General features: G+C 44.5%; 1 protein-coding gene across 1 annotated transcript in view; it reads right to left on the bottom strand.

Annotated features, from left to right (window-relative positions):
- The window catches only part of ATP5F1D (ATP synthase F1 subunit delta), a 95,442-nt gene that overhangs the window by 49,255 nt on the left and 24,883 nt on the right, over nt 1-21,304 (bottom strand). Inside the window, exon 3 of the mRNA XM_068233989.1 lies at nt 11,776-11,864. Within this exon, the coding sequence (XP_068090090.1) occupies nt 11,776-11,864 (89 nt within the window). The remainder of the gene's footprint in view (nt 1-11,775; nt 11,865-21,304) is intronic.

Below are 21,304 nucleotides of genomic sequence, written 5' to 3'. Positions count from 1 at the left end.
TATACTACTTCTCCTGAGTACGGCGGTACCACAAGTGTGGCACTTTTTTGCACTCTAACTGCGCTAAGGGGCCCAAAGTTCAATGAGTACCTTTAGGATTTCACAGGTCATTTTGAGAAATTTCATTTCAAGACTACTCCTCACGGTTTAGGGCCCCTAAAATGCCAGGGCAGTATAGGAACCCCACAAATGACCCCATTTTAGAAAGAAGACACCCCAAGGTATTCCGTTAGGAGTATGGTGAGTTCATAGAAGATTTTATTTTTTGTCACAAGTTAGCGGAAAATGACACTTTGTGAAAAAAAACAATTAAAATCAATTTCCGCTAACTTGTGACAAAAAAAAAAAAAAAAAAAAAAAAAAAATCTTCTATGAACTCACCATCCTCCTAACGGAATACCTTGGGGTGTCTTCTTTCTAAAATGGGGTAATTTGTGGGGTTCCTATACTGTCCTGGCATTTTAGGGGCCCTAAACCGTGAGGAGTAGTCTTGAAACGAAATTTCTCAAAATGACCTGTGAAATCCTAAAGGTACTCATTGAACTTTGGGCCCCTTAGCGCAGTTAGGGTGCAAAAAAGTGCCACACGTGGTATCGCCGTACTCAGGAGAAGTAGTGTAATGTGTTTTGGGGTGTATTTTTCCACATACCCATGCTGAGTGGGAGAAATTTCTCTATAAATAGACAATTGTGTGTAAAAAAAATAAAACAATTGTCATTTACGGAGATATTTCTCCCACCCAGCATGGGTATGTGTAAAAATACACCCCAAAACACATTATACTACTTCTTCTGAGTACGGCAATACCACGTGTGGCACTTTTTGAAGCCTAACTGCGCTAAGGGGCCCAAAGTCCAATGAGCATCTTTAGGCTTTACAGGGGTGCTTACAATTAGGCACCCCCCAAAATGCCAGGACAGTGAACACACCCCACAAATGACCCCATTTTGGAAAGTAGACACTTCAAGGTATTCAGAGAGGAGCATAGTGAGTCCGTGGCAGATTTAAAAAAATTTTGTCGCAAGTTAGAAGAAATGGAAACTTTTTTTTTCTTTCACAAAGTGTCATTTTCCGCTAACTTGTGACAAAAAATAAAATCTTCTATGAACTCACCATGCCTCTCACTGAATACTTTGGGATGTCTTCTTTCCAAAATGGGGTCATTTTGGGGGGTATTTGTACTATCCTGGAATTTTAGCCCCTCATGAAACCTGACAGGTGCGCAGAAAAGTCAGATGCTTGAAAATGGGAAAATTCACTTTTGGCACCATTGTTTGTAAACGCTATAACTTTTATCCAATCCAATAAATATACACTCAATGGTTTTTTTTTTATCAAAGACATGTAGCAGAATAACTTTCGCGCTCAAATGTATAGGAAATTTTACTTTATTTGAAAAATGTCAGCACAGCAAGTTAAAAAAGTCATTTTTTTGCCAAAATTCATGTCTTTTTTGATGAATATAATAAAAACTAAAACTCGCAGCAGCAATCAAATAGCAGCAAAAGAAAGCTGTATTAGTGACAAGAAAAGGAGGTAAAATTCCTTTAGGTGGTAGGTTGTATGACCGAGCAATAAACCGTGAAAGCTGCAGTGGTCTTAATGGAGAAAAAGGCTCTGGTCCTTAAGGGGCGAAAATACTGTGGTCCTCAAGTGGTTAACAAATTGACTGCCATGGGTCCGATCCCAAAGGGTGCTATCCGGGCTACTATGGATGTTGAATCCCTTCATACCAACATTCCACACGAGGACGGTATTGCAGCTTGCCAACATTTCCTTCAGTTAAACGATCTAACAGAGCCTACACTACAACTTATCAGGTATATACTAACTCATAACTATTTTTTCATTTGGGAATGATATGCATCTACAGACAGTGGGCAGTGCTATGGGAAGTAGAAGGTCGCCCCAGTATGCTAATTTATGGCCAGATTGGAGGAAAACTTCCTTTCAACTTGTGAAATTAAACCATGGGCTTACTTCAGATTTATAGAGGATATCCTATTAATCTGGACAGCATCACAGGAAGAATTAAATTTCACAAAAACTTCTCAGAGCACCACAAGATCATCAAGTTAACTCAACTTTTCATCCTCCCATGTCAGTTTCCTGGACACTACAATTTATATACAAGATAGATTTTCACAAACATCCATCTACCGTAAACCAACTGACCAGCATATTTACCTGAAGTGGAATAGTTTCCACCTGGAACACACCAAAAAAATCTATTGTTTACAGCCAGGCTCTGAGGTATAACCGACTATGTTCTAATTCAGAGGACAGAGACAGACAACTTATGTCGCTACGTAATATATTCTTAGATCTGGGATATCATCTACAAATCGTTGACGATCAAATACACAGGACAACTTTAAAATCTAGAGAGGAAATATTGATGTACACCCCAAAGACTGAAAACACAAGAGTCCCAATAGTTGTCAGCTACAACCCAAAATTAAAGATGCTGAGGAAGATATCGAAAGCCCTTCAACCGATACTCCACAAAGACAAACGCCTGAAGGAAGTTTTTCCTGATTTACCACTGCATGCTTTCAGACAACCTCCCAATTTGAGACAAATGATTATCAGAAGTGCATTATCTAAACCAGAAACTCCAGGCACATTACCCTGCAATAACACAAGGTGTGAGACCTGCCCTTATATCTTGCGCACAAGCCAAATACCAAACTCACAGAAATATCAAATACCAGACCAATTTTACTGCGAGTCCTCCAATGTTGTATACATGATACGCTGCATGAAATGCCCCTCAAGAGGAATCTATATAGGAGAAACAGTACAAAAACTGCGCACAAGAATGACTCATCACCACTTTAAAATTAATGAGGGTAAAATGGACACATCGATTGGCCAACACTTCTGTGAACCAAGACACAGCATGCAAGATCTCAAAGTACTTATCCTTAAGGGCAACTTCAAAAATGAGCAAGCAAGAAAGATTTCTGAGTACAAATTTATGAAGAGGTTTAAAGCGGATGCGAGATGAAACACTAACTATAACAAGTAACTTGTCTATATATCTTATCTAAAGTTTAGATAGTTTACACAGCATATCTAGCTGCAAAGTTTAAAAAGTGTATGAATATTTATTCCTGTGATACAAGGGGGGCAGCCATGTTCTTTTTGTCATATTGTCACAGGCTAAAGGTGGCCATACACTGGCCCGATTTGCGGCAGTTTCGACAGCAGATTCGATCACTGGGATCGAATCTGCTGCCAATCGTTCGCGCAACACGCACCCGCCGATCCGATTTCCTCCCGAAATCGGATCGGTCCGTCGATCGCGCCGTGCGGGAAATTACCCTCGATCGCCCGCGGGTAGGGAGCGCGTCGCTAGCGGCGGCCGATCCGATCAGGTATACATTACCTGAGGCTGGCTCCCGGGCATCCCGTCCGTCACTGCTCCCGTCATGGCGCCTCCGGCATCCTCGTATAACTTCCGCTGTCATGCCAGTGACAGCGGAAGTACAACTAGAGGGCGCTCTATTTGAACTTCCGCTGTCACTGGTGTGATAGCGTAAGTTCTATGCGGATGCCGGAGCCGGAGGTGCCACATGACGGGGACATCACGCCCGGGAGCCAGCCTCAGGTAATGTATACCGGCGGGGGGAGCGGCGGCAGCACCACCACAACAGATTGTGATCGGTTTCAGGCTGAAATCGATTCACAATCTGTTTGCAGGAAAGGCAGCCATACGATCCCTCTCTGATCAGATTCGATCAGATAGGGATCTGTCAGCTGGTCGATCTGATGGCATATCGACCAGTGTATGGCTGCCTTAAGAGCTGGAGATGGTATCAGATTTCTTGTGTGTAAATTCAGTCCCCTCTCCTCCTCCCTCCTCCCCTCTGCCTTTGAAATCAATGGCTAGTAACACCTCCCCCTCCTCCTGCCCAGACTGAACTCCTGTAAGCCCTTGCTAATGTCTGAAAGTGCCAAGGCACTCTGAGGGCTGTGGGCGTGGCTTTTTTAGTTTATAGGGAATTAAACTATTAAAACAAAAACAAAAAAAGTATTTGGCTTGAGGAATGCCCTATAAACTATAGGAAAGGAACACAATTATGCAATGAGTAAAAGTTCATCTCGGATCCACTTTAAGACATTAACAGAGGGTTTAAATTGTGGAATGGGATTCATGACACCTTATGTAACATGATTGACTTCATGATCTTCAGAAACCTGCTAGATTTCATGTGTGCTTGCATGAGCTCACTAGCTCCAGCCTGCTGATCACCTGACATCTAATGGATAAACAGTAACCAACACAACTGTCATCTTCGTGTTTACTATTTACCTGCATCAGTATTTTACTTCAGATTACATCTAGAAATATGCCTGAAGAAGGGGACTAGATCCCAGAAAGCTTGCATTATTTAACTTTATCAGTTAGCCATTAAAAGGTATTACTTTTACAAGACTTTTTTTCTACCTACATGTTACATTCCCCAAAATTCTTTAGTGCAGATGCAGTCCCCTCATTCTTTAGGGCACTAAAGGCATTCCTTTTACACTTCATCATGTCTAAAACAGTATTATTTATCCATGCTGGCCTTTTTTTAGATTTAGAATTTTTATTTCCATAAAGTTATGTACAGTATGTACATTCTACAATAGTCATTCGCCGCCCGGGTACAGTATATTTACGCTCCTTTGGACTTCAGTTCCCCGCCCGGAGCGTAGATATACGCACCCCCGTCACTACCCGCGCTCCGACGTGTGCGCACTCCCGCGATCATGCACGCCGCCGCCCGCTCGGAGATCAATGAATGGGAAAATCCATTCCCGTTCGTTGATCTCTGCCCCCGCAATGATCGGCACGCTTCACTGCCCCCGCAATGATCGGCACGCTTCTATGAGAAGTAGCGCGACCATTGTGAAAAAAACTCAGTTTCCCAGCCTCCCTTCCTGCAAGCGTTCTTCAGCCGCTTGTAGGATGCCTGCAAAAAAAATGTGGCCATCTTGTGGCCAAAAAGTAATACTACACCCAAAAACATTTTTTCGCATACACATACATTATTTTCACTATTACTTTTAACTCATTAACTCCCACACTCCCCAATTGTTACCAATATTTTTTTTTTGTAATATTAAAAATAAATTTTAAAAAATTACAATAAAGAAAAAAACAAAAAAAAAAAACTTAGTTACCTTAGGGACTGAAATCTTTAAATATTTATATCAAAAGGGTATAACACTGTTACTTTATAAATTATGGGCTTGTAATTAGGGATAGACGCAAAACTGAAAAAAAAAATGTACCTTTATTTGCAAATAAAATATTGGCGCCAAACATTGTGGTAGGGACATAATTTAAACGGTGTAATAACTGGGACAAATGGGCATATAAGTTACATGGATTTTAATTATAGTAGCATGCATTATTTAAAAACTATAATGGCGAAAAACAAAAATATTTTTTTTTTCCAAATGTTTTCCTATTTTCCCATTAAAACACATTTAGAATAAAATAATTCTTGGCATAGTGTCCCACCTAAAGAAAGCCTAATTGGTGGTGAAAAAAACAAGATTTAGATCATTTTATTATGATAAGTAATGATAAAGTTAGAGGCAAATGAATGGAAGGAGCGCTGAAAGAAGAACATTGCTCAGATGCTGAAGGGGTAAAACCCCTCAGTTGTGAAGTGGTTAAGAATCTGTTTGAAAGTTTGTCATTTACTTTCAGTGTCCTTGCCCTGTAATTTATTCTCAGTCTAACAGTCTTAGCAAGTCCTTGAGCTTGTTAAAGTTAACCTTTTTAAAATTAAATTCATAGTTATAGTTGTCCCCTTGTTCACAACCCTGTTACCATATTATGGTCACTATTTCCCAAATGTTCTTGAACTTGCACCAGCTGGTCTATTTGAAATGACCAAATCCAGCAGAGCATCTCCCCTGGTTGGTTCAGTTACCATCTGAGTTAAAGAGAATCTGTAACGTCAAAACGTCCCCTGGGGGGTACTCACCTCGATTGGGGGAAGCCTCAGGATCCTAATGAGGCTTCCCACGCCATCCTCCGTCCCTCAGGGGTCTCGCTGCAGCCCTCCGTAATGCGGGGACGTCAATATTTACCTTCCTGGCTCCTGTGCAGGCGCTCTGACGGCTGTCGGCTCCGAAGTAGGCGGAAATACCTGATCGCCGTCGGGTCTGCTCTACTGCGCAGGCGCAAGTCTCCTGGTATTTCCGTCTACTTCGGAGCAGAAAGCAGCCACAGCGCCCCCGCTGGAGCCTGCAAAGGTAAATATTGAATTGACAGTCGGGTCTGTCGGCGGCTGTTCGGAGGGCTGCAGCGAGACCCCCGTGGGACAGAGGACGGCGTGGGAAGCCTCATTAGGATCCCGAGGCTTCCCCCACCCGAGGGGAGTACCCCCAGGGGGGGTTTTTGATGTTACAGTGTCTCTTTAAAGGGGAACTTCAGCCTAAACAAACATACTGTCATCAAGTTACATTAGTTATGTTAATTAGAATAGATAGGTAATATAATCTCTTACCCACCCCGTTTTAAAAGAACAGGCAAATGTTTGTGATTCATGGGGGCTGCCATCTTTGTCATGGGGCAGCCATCTTTTTAGTTGAAAGGAGGTGACAAGGAGCAGGAGACAGTTCCAACTGTCCTGATTACCCCTCCCAGCTGCACACGCTAGGCTTCAAATGTCAAATTGAATATGTATTAAAAAAAAAATAAAAAAAAATAAATAAAAAAAATTTTTGCACCAAAACAGCAGAACGAGAACAACAAAATCAGAAATCCCATCATGCTTTGCACAGCATCAGGGGAAAAAAGCCCAGGCAGTTTTCTTCTGTGCAGCTAAAAATGAGGCTTATATAAGAGAAACAAAGTTCTAATGCTGTGAAACTGTTAAAGAAACACAAAGCCTTTTCAGTGCTGCTGAGTCGATTTTTAGTCCGGAGGTTCACTTTGAGTAATTGTCTTGTAGTGTTGATATAAATCTGCCGCTTTTACTGGAGCGAGTGGCCTCAATTTCTCAGTTAATATCTGGATAGTTGAAATCACCCATAATTATGACCCCGCTTTTGCTAGCAGCTTTTTCAATCTGCTGCAATAATTGCACTTCCTCCATTTCACTTATGTGTGGAGGTTTATAACAGACATATGCAATTGACAACTCATATTTCCGGCATGAACCCTTAAGGCCCATACACACGTCGGATTTTTTTTTTTAAACGACGGGTCGTTTGGACGTCCCGTCGTTCGGACGCCAAATCGGGCGTGTGTCCGTCGTTCAGCTGATAAGACTGGTCTTGAGCGATCCGCCTGGCGACAATGACGGGAGGTCCAAACGACCAGTCGTTTAAAAAAATCCGACGTATGTATGGGCCTTTTCCCATAAAGATTCCAAGCTGTCACAGTCCTCAGCCATGTCATCCATCAAAACTGGAGATAAGGAAGTCTTAAACATACAGACCCCCCTCCTTTTTTTGTAGCACATACTCAGTTACCCTCCCTGGCGGTACGCAGTTTCAGTGGCTGCATCCGGGGGAGGGATTTTTTTTTATTAAAAAAGGCTTTTTGTATGTTGGCTAGCACTGGGCTAGCTAACCAAGTGGTCCAAGTCCCCCGGCACTGGTCTGACCCAGCGCCCCCCCCCCCGCCCGCCCCCCCGATCACCGCCGGCAACACTCACCCGTCTGCGAGAGCCGCAGCTTCCCCAATTAGCATCACTTGTCGCTATGGCGATGATTGGACATGACGTCATAGACGTCCTGCACAGTTATCCTCCCCATAGTGAAGCCGGGTGCTGATTGGGAGGCTGCGCCATTGCGGGATCCCTGGGGGGTATGTATACCGGAGGTGATCGGAGGGGACCGGGGGGACTTGGCTCACATACTTAGCTAGCCAAGTGGTAGCTTAACAAAATACAACAAATTTCATTTTAAAAAAATCCTCCCGGGGCGATGTGACCCCCTGCGGCGGCTAGCCCGACACTGTGTCGGGCTTAAAATAAAGTAAGTGTACACACCCGCTCTACCCACCAATCACTGGATGTGCACGACCAGGTCAGCAGAGCCCACAGTACACAGTCAAAAAGGTCCGCACCAGTCCAGGATTCCAAATAATTGTCTTTATTTAGGACGTATCCAGTATAAAAATGCACACATGCATCAAAAGGCTAACATGTTTCGAACTACCTCAGCTCTTAATCATAGCTGGTTAAAAAAAATGACAAAACCTATCTATAGGAGGATATCCTGTTCCACCACTCAAAAACTCCGCCCCCAAAACATGGAGGTGAAAAAGGAGGTGGTCTTACAATACAAATAAAACAGGTATTCATAAGTATGTGTGTCAGGCTTACCGCCAGGGAGGTTATATCTGTAATCTTACCGCCAGGGAGGTTAAATCTGTAATCCAATTAAAAAAAATCTAATCTTTATTAAAAACAAATCACATGCTCCTCAGATGTTAGTTACGCATAGAGTTTTAACATGGGCTCTCCCCCATTGCCTAGGCAGGGCTGCACTCCACTTCCTCCTCTGCTAGAGTATCTTTATGCAGAAATGCTGCCATTCTCCGTACACCGCCGCTGCTTGCTTCCTGGTACGCCTAATCTCCACCCAACTAGTTTAGTCACTCCCTTGTGACTCATCAGGGGCAACCTATGTGTAACATCTGAAGAGCATGTGAGTGTTTTTAATAATAAAGATTTGATTGATTTTAACTGGATTACGCTATGAGAGGCTTTGTGTCTTGAAGTATGGCTGATATGATCCTTGGGAACATAACTTGGAGGTGTAAAGGCTTCTGGGATAAGTGTGCAGCTGACTGCTTGGGAAGGTGTTTACCAACCACAGACATCTTTGGCGTATGGAGATTGGGACCAGGATCCTGAAGCTCTGGGGCTCCTGCATACATGTGCGTATTTGCTGAGTGTGTCTCCTGCAGGGTGTTTCTGGTGATGGATTACTGATTAGAACTGAAGTACCGGCAGTATTGACATGAAAGCATAAAGTGGAATTGTGAAGGAATTTGCATTCATATATCCAACTAGAACTGATGGATGTGCGCTACAATTGTTTTATATTGTTAAATTAGAGAAATTGCTGACCGTTATGCAAGTCTGTTGGACATGCTAGGAATACACGGTACGTTTTTGAGCCATTTAGATGGCTCGATTGATAATTTCTGACATGTCCGATCCCCCGGACGATCGATTCCGCGCTCGATTTCGCATAGGGAACAGTGTGAAAAGATAAGAAAAACAAATGGAAGAGAATCGGGCGCGAAATCGAGCGGGGAATCGATCGGGCGGCAGAATCGAGCCGCAAAAACGCAGTGTATTCCCAGCATTACATAAAAATATGCTGTAGTTTAAAGTGTGGATAATAGAAGACAGTAGAAGCCTGTACAAATCATTCATGCCATCAAGTGACTAATGCCTAGTACACACCATACAATTTTCTGTTATGCTGGGAATACACAATACAATTTTCTGTTAGATTCTTCTGTTAGATTTTCTGTTAGAATGCATAATTAGATTATTTTCTGTAGAGAATGGTCATTATTTCTGGTGCATTGTCTTCTGTTTATCTCCTGCTGAGTAGAACAATGCCTAATTGCTCAGCAGATAGAGGGTAAGATAGATACATTTCCAACATGTTGAACTTTATCTATCTGGCAGGTAAATCTAACAGAAAATTGTATGGTGTATGCCCAGCATTAAACTGGGTATACACTGTGCGTGTCTTCTTATCAATCGAGCCGCTGATGGCTCAATTGATAATTTCTGACGTGTCCGATACCCCGCCGGATTCATTTCACGCTCGATACCGGCGGGCAGGACAATAGAATAAACGAGCGGAAGATAAGAAGCCGCCCATGGGTACGAGCGGGAATCGATCCGGGCGCCCGCAGGGACGCGCTGCAATCTATCGTGCGGCTCGATACACGGTACAGAAACGTACTGTGTATCCCCAGCTTTAGATTGTTCTGCAATTACTTTATTTTCTGTAAAGTATTGGTAGAGACTGGTCATTATCTCTGGTGCATGGTCTTCTGGTTATCTCCTGCTGAGTAGAACAATGCCTAATTGCTGGGCAGATAGATGGTTAGATAATTTCCAACATGTTGGAAACTATTATTCTGACAGGTAAATCTAACAGAAAATCTTACAGAAAATTGTATGGTGTGTACTAGGCAGAAGATCAATAATGCTAAATGATAAAGGAGATGCTAATAATGTTGGTTTGCATGCAAATTTAAAGCAGCTTGGAATTAAGATAATCAAATTCAGCAAGAAGTATATTTTTATTGCCTCAACTCTAAGCAGCATACAATTTACATATTAACACACAAGCCAGACCTGCATCTCATTGAACATCTATTTTACAGCAGTCAACAAGTTTTCTACATAGCAAAGTCTGTTGTCAGAGATTGATTACTATTTAAAATACCATGATTTACGATTTTACACACTTGAAAATCAACAATGAGTTCCCCATTACAGGAGATGCCCTGACAGGGGAAAGAGCTGCCTACATGGGCTCATGTCCACAAGGACATTGTTCTCACTTTGCCAAGGGTGGGGGAAAAAAAAAAAAAATGTCAGAGGAACCAGACTCCTTTATTTCTTTTAACCACTTCCGGATGGCAGTGATTGAAATCTATGCCTTGTTTTGATGCTTTAATACCTGCCATGGCATAGATTTCACAACACCGCTACTGCGTGATCTTTCCACTTTTGGCGCTGCGCCGCAGCTCACTCGTCCTGCCAACTTTATGATGGAAGAGCCCTGTAAGCCAGTCAGGAGCAGATTTCATTGGCTGTATATGCGGGGCCTCTGTTTGGGTTCGGGGTGCGTTTGTAGTTCCTGGGGGGGCTCAGCGCATCTCTGAGCTGAGGCCATTCGGAGGCGGCCTGGTGATGCGCTGATCCCACTTTTTCTGCGCAATTCTTAATTTTACTGGTAGCGCGCCCAAGCTATGCATATGCATAGGTAGGTTTTAGTTAGTTAGTGTTAGGTCCCCTCCCATGGAGGAAAGACTTCTTCGACAGTGGGAGGGACGAGTACCTAACAAATTGCATTACAAGCTGTTAGTGGAAATTAACATCCTCCAAGTGGTAGACAGGTTGTATGTGTGCTCATTGTGTATTTGTATCCCATGAGTGGGGTCTGCACTTTTTTGCAGGTAAGCATTCATCTGTTTTTAAGTAGCGCTGTTCATTTCATTTCTTTGCTAGATTTCATTGGCTACTGACCCTGTCAGCAATATAAGCAACTGCCGTTGGCTTACATTGATCACATGGTCAAGAGCCAATAAAAGCGGCTCCTGACCGGCTCACAGAGCTCTGTCGAGCAGAGTGGATGGCCTGAGGCTTCGAGCTTGTGTCGTGGATGGCGGTAGCGGCAGGGTATGTGCAGTGATACATTGTTATGCGGCGGTTCCTGGCACCAACGGTCTCTAGTTCTCAAGGGAGCAGAGACAGCTTGTACTTAAAAGGTTAAACAAGGTTTAAAAATAGCTGGAAAAAGCTTTATTGCTTGGTCAAAAAAAACAATATTCCTCCAAGTCATTCTCATATGAATAAAGAGCTGTGCCTGGACCCATTAGGTTTTATTCCTACAAGTCAGTGTAGGGAACCCTGCAAGTGCACCAGTGCTTTATATAAAACCAGTAAACCTTCCTTTCTTTTCACCAAAAGCCTACTGCATCAAGGCAACTAGTCTTCTTGATGCCAAAATTCTAAACATTCAGCCAAGCTACAATGCGGTGAAATGCAGCAATATACTTACGCTTGGATCAAGCATGTCCAGAGATACGGCTTCCTCGGCCAGAAGCTGCACAGAAGAATCGGCATTCACAGTCACAGATCCGCTGCTTACTAGAAACAAAGGAAAAGGGAGGAACAATTATTCTAAGGATCACAGTTTTTGCATAACCATACATTGTCATGCTGCAAGCACTTCTCAGTAGTGTTTTTGTCTGTCTCTTGATACCACCAAGGGGTACCTGAAGGGATGTGGTGAGGTAAGCATGTGTATATACAGTCCCAATCCTACTAATTAAGACTGTGTTCATTTTTCCTTTTCTTAATGTAACAGTTATAAATACTATAATTCTCCAACATTGAACATTCACATTCAAAAGATATTATGCAAGAAGAATCAATAAAATAAAGTTTAGCAGTTGTAAAGGAGATAAACATCCCAAAAAAAAAATGTACATTTTACGTTTTCACTGTCTCATGTATGGTAGTAGGTTAACCTTAAAGTGGATCCGAGATGAACTTTTACTCATTGCATAATTGTGTTCCTTTCCTATTGTTTATAGGGCATTCCTCAAGCCAAATGCTTTGTTTTTGTTTTAATACTCCAATTCCCTATAAACTAAACAAGCCACGCCCACAGGTTTTCAGAGAGCCAAGGCACTTTCAGACAGTAACAAGGGCTCATGGGAGCTCAGTCTGGGCAAAAGGAGGGGAAGGTATTACTAGCCAGAGATTTCAGAGGCAGAGGGGAGGAGGGGGAGGGGATAGATGCAGATAAGCCTGCCTCTGTGTAATGTTTACAAACATGACTGCTGTCATTGTATCACAGGAATAAATCATATTCTATTAAAGCTGTTTGCAGCTAGATTTGCTGTGTAAACTACCTAAACTTTAGATAAGATATATAGACAAGTTACTGGTTATAGTTAGTTTTTCATCTCTGATCCGCTTTAAACACCAAAATTAGACTACAGGATTCCAAGAAAGTAATATTAGCCATCGGACCCACACGGTCACCCAAGGGATTGAGTCCCTATCCCTCTCTGGTGACAGCCCGCATACATGTTTATGAGACTTAATTCAAGTTACTGGCCAAGAATAAGCATTGATGTCATATGCTTTGACTCTGAGCAGACACCGCTGGTTGCATGTGTGTGACACCTAAATAATTAAAGCCAAAAGCTCAGCATGACAGCCAGGCAACTGGCACGGTTTACAAGGGAATGAAGATGGCAAACAGTTCAGAAAACTAAGTTCAACACTTCAATACTAAATCAGTGACATGCCCATCATGGGCTCGTGAAGCTCGACAGAGTGCAAGATCATCTTACTATTAGCACTTTCCCTGACCTACTGCTGTACAGAGTTGTTGAATCATAGCAGATTCACTCCTACTGGATTTTAATGCTGCATTTCTTTTTTTAATATAGAGCAACAAAGTGGTGCTCTGCAGTTGGTACACTAGCAAACAAAAAAAAAACCACAACAATCTTGATACACAGCATTTCTGTTATGGCGGTAATATGGAGAGGCAATATTTTTCCAAGTGTGGAAATAAGTCAATTTCTGTGGTAAAATATTTGGTGTCCAACAAATGGTCTGATGTGCAAAAAATTAACCAATTGTCATGACTACTTGTGATCAGCACAGAGTTCCACTTTAACAATGTTAACACATGGTTACCTCTAGCCTTCCTTCTCAGGATTACCTTGTAGCCTTCCTGGCAGTATTGAGCCTTGCTCGTCCAGCAGAAACATGCTGAAAGCAGTATTGACGAGCTGAGCTTGTCAATACTGCAAGGGATATTTCCTGTTTGTCTGCCCCGCCGGCTTCACTTTTCCCTCATCAGAGGGATTCCCCAGGATGGCTGGATGCCTGACTGCACGCTGCAGGTAGCGATCTGTGCTACCCCCAGCGTGCAGAACTAGCATCCAGCCACCCCGGGGAATCCCTGGGCAGCGGATCAGAGTTCTTCAGGGCTGGCGGGGGCTCCCCCCTTCTATGCGGTGGGCGGGGGGGTCTCTTCTATGCGGGCGGGTTGTGGGTGGCCTCTCTCCCTCCCTCGTACCATCTCCTCTCCCTCCCGATCCCCTCTTCTTCAAGTCCCCCCGATCTGAAGCCCTTTGAGGTCTACTCACCCAAGGGCTCTCTCCAGCGGCGGCAGCAGCACTTCCTCCTCCATCGCCGAAGTCCCGGACTGTGTAGTTACAGTACAAGGCTTGGTGACGTCATCAAGCCTCGTACTGTAACTACACAGAGAACGAGACTTCAGCGATGGAGGAAGTGCTGCTGCCGCTGGAGAGAGCCCTCGGGGGAGTAGACCTCAAAGGGCTTCAGATCGGGGGGGGGGGTTTGAAGAAGAGGGTATCGGGAGGGAGAGGAGATGGTACAAGGGAGGGAGAGAGGCCACCCACATAGAAGGGGACTCCCCCCAAAGACGGGGGAACCCCCGCCCGGCCACCAGCCCGCACAGAAGGGGGACAACTCCCATACAGAAAGGGACCCCCCCCCCCCCCCCGCAGCATAGATGGGACCCCCCCACCCACCGCATAGAGGGGGAGCCCCCCATAGAGGGGCTTCAGAAGGGGAGCAGGGAATGGGGAGGGGACGACATCTGGCTATACACCTGACAACCTTTACATCTGGCTACCTATATAACTGGCTACACATCTAGGTCTTATACTCATCATTGGCGGAAGATAGATAGATAGAGATAGATAGAGATAGATAGAGATAGATAGAGATAGATAGATAGATAGATAGATAGATAGATAGATAGATAGATAGATAGATAGATAGATAGATAGATAGATAGATAGATAGATAGATAGAGAGAGAGAGAGAGAGAGAGAGAGAGAGAGAGAGAGAGAGAGAGAGAGACAGAGTTATAGAGAGAGAGACAGAGATATAGAGAGAGAGAGAGACAGAGATATAGAGAGAGAGAGAGACAGAGATATAGAGAGAGAGAGATATAGATATAGAGAGAGAGAGAGACAGAGATATAGAGAGAGAGAGACAGAGATATAGAGAGAGAGAGAGACAGAGATATAGAGAGAGAGAGAGACAGAGATATAGAGAGAGAGAGAGACAGAGATATATAGAGAGAGAGAGACAGAGATAGAGAGAGAGAGAGACAGAGATAGAGAGAGAGAGAGACAGAGATATAGAGAGAGAGAGAGACAGAGATATATATAGAGAGAGAGACAGAGATATAGAGAGAGAGAGACAGAGCAGCCAGAGACAATGGCAGCACTGAACATGAGCTCCTGAAACTTTACCAATTTTACCTTGTAATGGGCAACTGAATGGACACAAAGGACACAACCAAGACACAGCCAAGACCAAGACATAACATGGAAACCAGAGGAGCCTATGGAAGTCTAAAGAATAAAAAGACTAAAGATTAAAAAGCAAATGCTCTGAATGGAGAAGATAACCACCTTTAAAAAGATAAACAAGCTGCGTCACTCAGAGGAAAAGCAACAAGCAGCAGCAGCCAGCTCCAGCCAACCAACAGATCCTAACACCAGCAGAGAGCAACCCCAGAACTGACCAAACCTGCAGAAAACAAGGTAAGGGCATTTCTGCTGAATATTACTTATAGAAATAGGAAAAAGTTTATCAAGGGATTTACAATGGAAACCATATTAGAGCCAGCAGATCAAAAGGCAAGCCAGGATGCAGATAAGCCCAGCACATCTAGCAGCAGGAGGTCTGGCACTCGGGAGATTGTTTACTCTCCTGGCAATAAAAGCAATGATGCAAAGAAAGAAGAAAGACTGAAGCTAACTAAAAGCATGCCAGAGACCCTGTTTGCTGACTATTCCTCTAACCCTAGAGTAAGAACAAACCTGATATTTTTTACACATGACACCCAAGCTTGGCATACTGCCATCTGTGAAAAATTTGAAAAAAGCATTAAAAAAAATGGCATCACGAATGGGAGACAAATCAGAATAAAAGACAAGGAGGACCCAGAGGTTACTACACTTACAGTAACTGTATACCACAATGGCAGTGTCTTGATCCAGGGGGCAGAACGTTACTTAAATATTTTCGAAAAGAGTTATCCTGATATTGAAAGACTTGCAATTAACTTTAAAGAAAACCAGACAAACTCTGTCAACACAAACAATGGTCGTAAATCATCTGCAAGGACTGCTCCTAGAGAGAAGGCTGAAGACCAATCTCCAAAACAACAGCCCCCCTCCAGAGACCAGACACCAGGCTTCTCACACCCCTCCCTGGAGACTCTCAGAGAAAGTCTGTCCCAATTAGAAAGGGACTTCACCCTTTTCAGGGAAGAAAGGAAAAGCAGCCAAGGTGTGAAAAATGCAAATGATCAACTGAGAGAAGAAATAGCCAGGATGAAAGCTGAGCACACTGCAGCCTTGCATGATATCAACATTTCCCTACAAAAACTACAGGAGGAAAACTCACAACTTAAAGAGGAGATCAGGAAATTAAAAATATTAAAACAGCCACAAAAGTTAGAGGAGACAACAAAAAGCACAAAGGCCCCCACAAAACCTATGCCGACCAAAGACAGTGCTCCGCACATCACACAGGATACAATAATCACCCAAGAGACTAGTGACAATCACAGCCATCCAGCCCCCTCTCCAAATACTGCCAACACAGCCTCATCCAACAACCCACAGCCCAAGCCTAAACACCAAGCAAATCGCTCCTATAAACATCGCAGTCCTGACATTGTGCTGGTTATAGACTCTAATGGAAAATACCTGGACATAAGAAGACTCTTTCCAGGGATGCATGCCATCAAAATCATCACTTCAACTATTGAACAAGTAACACAGGTCATTAATGAGCCTTATTTCACCGACCCAAAACATCTCATCCTGCACACCGGCACCAATGACATTATACAAGAAAACACCACAGACCAAGAAACCATCACATACAAACTGTCACAACTGGTTAAAAGGGCACAGCAGAAATTCCCCAGCACAAAGATTATCCTCTCTTCCCTGCTCCCAAGAAGAGACATTCCTCACCAGACAATTACACAGATCAATGCAGAGCTGGCCTCCAGTCTCAGATCCTCACCAGACATACAACTGGCACAGCACACCACAATCACAACCGACCATCTGTACAACAACAAGCACCTTGACAAACAAGGAGTCAGCCGCCTAGCAAAGGAACTAAAGGACATGGTGCTAAGTAGACCCCAGAGACTCCAAGAAAGCCCCAACTCAACAATCAGACAGCAAACCACAATGTCCCAACACCAGAGAGAGAGCCCACAAGCATGGAAAACATGTAGGAAACCGCCTGCCCCACAATGGCAACACAAAGCGACAGAGGGTAGCATCATGGTGGAAATCAGAACTTTGCTTATCAATATACAAAGCAGATTGAGGTGACACCCACAACAGTGTCCACCCTCCCCCTGAAAATACTGAGTCCTATGAAAATTTCTGCTCATTACAAGGTAAACCGACTCAAAATGACATCCCTTATCATCAGTAGCTGGAACATCCAAGGGCTGAACGCCTCAGCTTTTGGATCCAAAACAAATGATCCAGACTTTAAAAAGAGACTTGAAAACATTGATATCCAAATCCTCCTGGAGACATGGACCCGGGCAGAGGATGAATCTTTCGTACCCATGGGGTACCGGGAATTCTCCATATCTGCCCAGAAAAACAGGAACATTAAACAGGGCCGCCGTTCAGGAGGCATACTAATCTGGTATAAGGAGGAGCTCACAGAGCACATCAAAGCAATCAAACGAGGAGACAGCCACATCTGGATCAAAATAAACAGCTCCATCCTCACCTCTCAGTCTGACATGTACCTGTGTGCAGCATACATCCCCCCAACAGAGTCCCCTTACTACAAACCTGACATCTATGAGGTCCTACAAAGAGAAGCCAGCCACTTCCAGTCTCAGGGCAGAGTGCTCATCTATGGAGACCTCAACGCTAGAACAGGCACAGAGAAGGACTATCTGACCTCTGAGGGAAACACATACATACTTGGAGGAGAGAGCTACTACCAGGAACCAATGCAGACAGCAAGAAACAGCTATGACAAGACAGTAAACAAAAGTGGGAAATCCCTGTTGAACCTGTGCCGGAGCCTCGGCCTATACATAATGAATGGGCGAACCAGGGGTGACTCTCTTGGGAGATTTACTATGAACTCACATGTAGGCAGCAGTGTGGTAGATTATGCTGTCACAGACACAGACCCCATAAACATCAATGCCCTCATAGTCACCCCTGAAACACACCTGTCAGACCACAACCAAATCCTGCTGTACCTGAAACCCACCGATAAACCAACCACACAGCAACCTCACCAGAACGGTCTCTACAAGCTGCCACCATCCTTCAAATGGCCCAAAGAGTCTGCCATCAAATTCACCAACATGACCAACACTGCCAAAATCCAAGAACTGCTGACAAACTTTCATACCAACCTATATGAACTGAACAAACAAGGTGTCAACCATGCAGTGAAGGACTTCAGCAACATCTTATATAACATGGCAGTACTCGCCGGCCTCAAGCAGACCAACTTTAAGAGATCCACAAATAAACAGTCCCAAAAATGGTTTGACAGTGAGTGCAAGGCTCTACGTAATTCTCTAAGGGCAGCCTCTAACCAAAAGCACAGAGACCCCAACAACCAGGACCTAAGGGAAGCCCATGACCACCTACAGAGACAATACAAAGACACCCTCAGGCGGAAAAAACAGAGCCACATCTCCCACAAACTCCAACAGCTGGAGGACTCCCTCCAAGACAACTCATTCTGGGAGACCTGGAACCACATTGGGACAAAGCCCAAGAAAAGCCCTCTCCACATCCAAAATGGCCACATCTGGCTCCACTACTTCAGGGACCTCTACAAAGACATCCCAGAAAATGCCCAAACCCCGGAACAGAAACAAATAGCCGCAAAGCTTAAGGACATGGAGGAGACAATCAAGGACTTTCAAAACCCCCTGGATACACCAATCACGATGGAGGAAATAAGAGAAAGAACAAAGCTGATAAAATGTAAGAAGGCTAGCGGTACCGATGGCATCCTGCCAGAGATGATCAAATACAGCCCCCCGGACATACATGAGGCACTCGCAAGACTTTTCAACCTTATCCTGAGTGCGGGCTCCTTTCCTCAGGCCTGGAGTGAAGGCCTCATAACACCCATCTACAAGAATGGGGACAGATATGATCCAGCAAACTACAGAGGAATCTGTGTCAGCAGTACACTGGGGAAACTGTTTAACAGCATCATCAATAGAAGGATCCTCTCCTTCCTCACACAGCAGGACGTACTCAGCAAAAGCCAAGCTGGGTTCATGCCAAACCACCGCACAACCGACCACATCTACACACTGCACAGCCTTATCAAGACTCATGTCCACAGCTCACGTGGCAAAATACACGCTTGCTTTGTGGATTTTAAGAAGGCGTTTGACTCGGTGTGGCACCCAGGCCTTTTCCTAAAACTCCTAGAGAGCGGAATAGGAGGTAGAATCTATGATGTCATCAAGAGTTCATATACTGGGAACCAATGCAGTGTGAAAGTGGACGGGAAGAGAAGCGCGTTCTTCAAGCAGGGTCGAGGAGTCAGGCAGGGCTGCAGTTTGAGCCCAACGCTCTTTAACATATTTATTAACCAACTGGCTGTAGCCCTGGAATCCTCCCCAGCACCAGGCCTCCTCTTGCATGACCACGAGGTGAAGTTCCTGCTGTATGCAGATGATCTCCTGCTGCTCTCCCCAACAGAAAGGGGCCTACAGGACAGCCTGGCAGTACTGGAGAGTTTCTGCACCACATGGGCACTGCCCATCAACCCAAAGAAGACAAAAGTGATGGTGTTCCAGAGAAAAAATCTAAAAATGCCCACCTCCTCATTTATATTAAATGGCTGCCCACTGGAGACCACAAACAGTTACACCTACCTGGGGCTGGAAATTAACCAAACTGGGAGCTTTAAACCAGCAGTAGAGGCCCTGAAGGAAAAAGCCTGCAGAACGTTTTATGCCATCAGAAGGCAACTTTACCACCTAAAACCACCGGTGAGAGTCTGGGTAAAGATATTCAACAGCATCATCACCCCAATCCTGCTCTATAGCAGTGAGGTATGGGGCCCGGTCACCTACCCTGACCAATCAAAATGGGACTCCAGCCCAACAGAAATCTTCCATCTAGAGTTCTGCAAGTATCTTCTCCAAGTCCATCGCAGCACTTCGAACTCAGCTTGCCGGGCAGAGCTAGGCAGATTCCCACTATGGCTGACTATCCAGCAGAGGGCGCTCTCATATTGGGCGCATATACAGAGCAGCAACCCCAGCACTTACCACCATAAAGCCTCACTGAGCCAGGGTGGGCAGGCCATACCACGCTCTCTGAAACAAAATGTCAAGAGCCAGCCCAGCCAAGACCACCAACACAGGCTGACAAAAGCCCAAATAAAAGGAATGATAGAAAGCTGCAAGGACCGATACATAGAGGAATGGAGAAGTGACATAAAGAACTCCCAGAAACTCACTATCTACCAATCACTACAGAGGGAGTACACAATGGCCCCATATCTGGAGAGGCTACACCACCACAAAGATAGACAGGCCTTGAGCCTGTACCGTCTGAGTGCCCACAACCTGGAGATAGAGACAGGACGACACAGACAGACATGGAAGCCCCGGGAGGAGAGACTGTGCAGGCAATGTGACCAGGGGGTCCTGGAGGATGAGGCCCACTTCCTGCTACACTGCAGCAAATATACACCGTTGAGGACCGCCCATTTCCAAAGACTCTCCGCCCACATTGCAGATTTCACCTCCACAGATGAGGAGAGGAAACTCTACATCATACTGGGGGAAGAGGAAGAAACTGTGCAAATAGCTGCCCGATATGTCACGGCCTGCCACCAACTGAGAGGAACATGATAACACATGGACTGTATAACCCCATACTCCCCTCCCCTATGGACTGTATGCCTATACCCCCCTCCCCTATGGACTATATACCCCATCCCCCCCATACCATCCCGTACATCCTCCTATGGACTGTATACCCATGTCCTTCCCTTATTCCCACAATCCCCCCCCCCCCCCTCACATTAATGTTCTATTTTGCTTTGGCAATGCTAAATGTATTTGGTCCTGCCAATAAAGCTTTTTTGGATTTGGATTTGGAGAGACAGAGATATAGAGAGAGAGAGAGAGAGAGAGACAGAGATATAGAGAGAGAGAGAGAGAGAGAGACAGAGATAGAGAGAGAGAGAGACAGAGATATAGAGAGAGAGAGAGACAGAGATATAGAGAGAGAGAGAGACAGAGATATAGAGAGAGAGAGACAGAGATATAGAGAGAGAGAGACAGAGATATAGAGAGAGAGACAGAGATATAGAGAGAGAGAGACAGATATAGAGAGAGAGAGACAGAGATAGAGAGAGAGAGACAGAGATATAGAGAGAGAGAGACACAGAGATATAGAGAGAGAGAGACAGAGATATAGAGAGACAGAGACAGAGATATAGAGAGACAGAGACAGAGATATAGAGAGACAGAG

The sequence above is a fragment of the Hyperolius riggenbachi genome, chromosome 1, assembly GCF_040937935.1.
Source record: "Hyperolius riggenbachi isolate aHypRig1 chromosome 1, aHypRig1.pri, whole genome shotgun sequence".
In the NCBI taxonomy this organism is placed as follows: Eukaryota; Metazoa; Chordata; class Amphibia; order Anura; family Hyperoliidae; genus Hyperolius; species Hyperolius riggenbachi.
The sequence above is the reverse complement of the archived record's forward strand: the minus strand, read 5'-3'. Positions and strand labels throughout refer to the sequence as shown.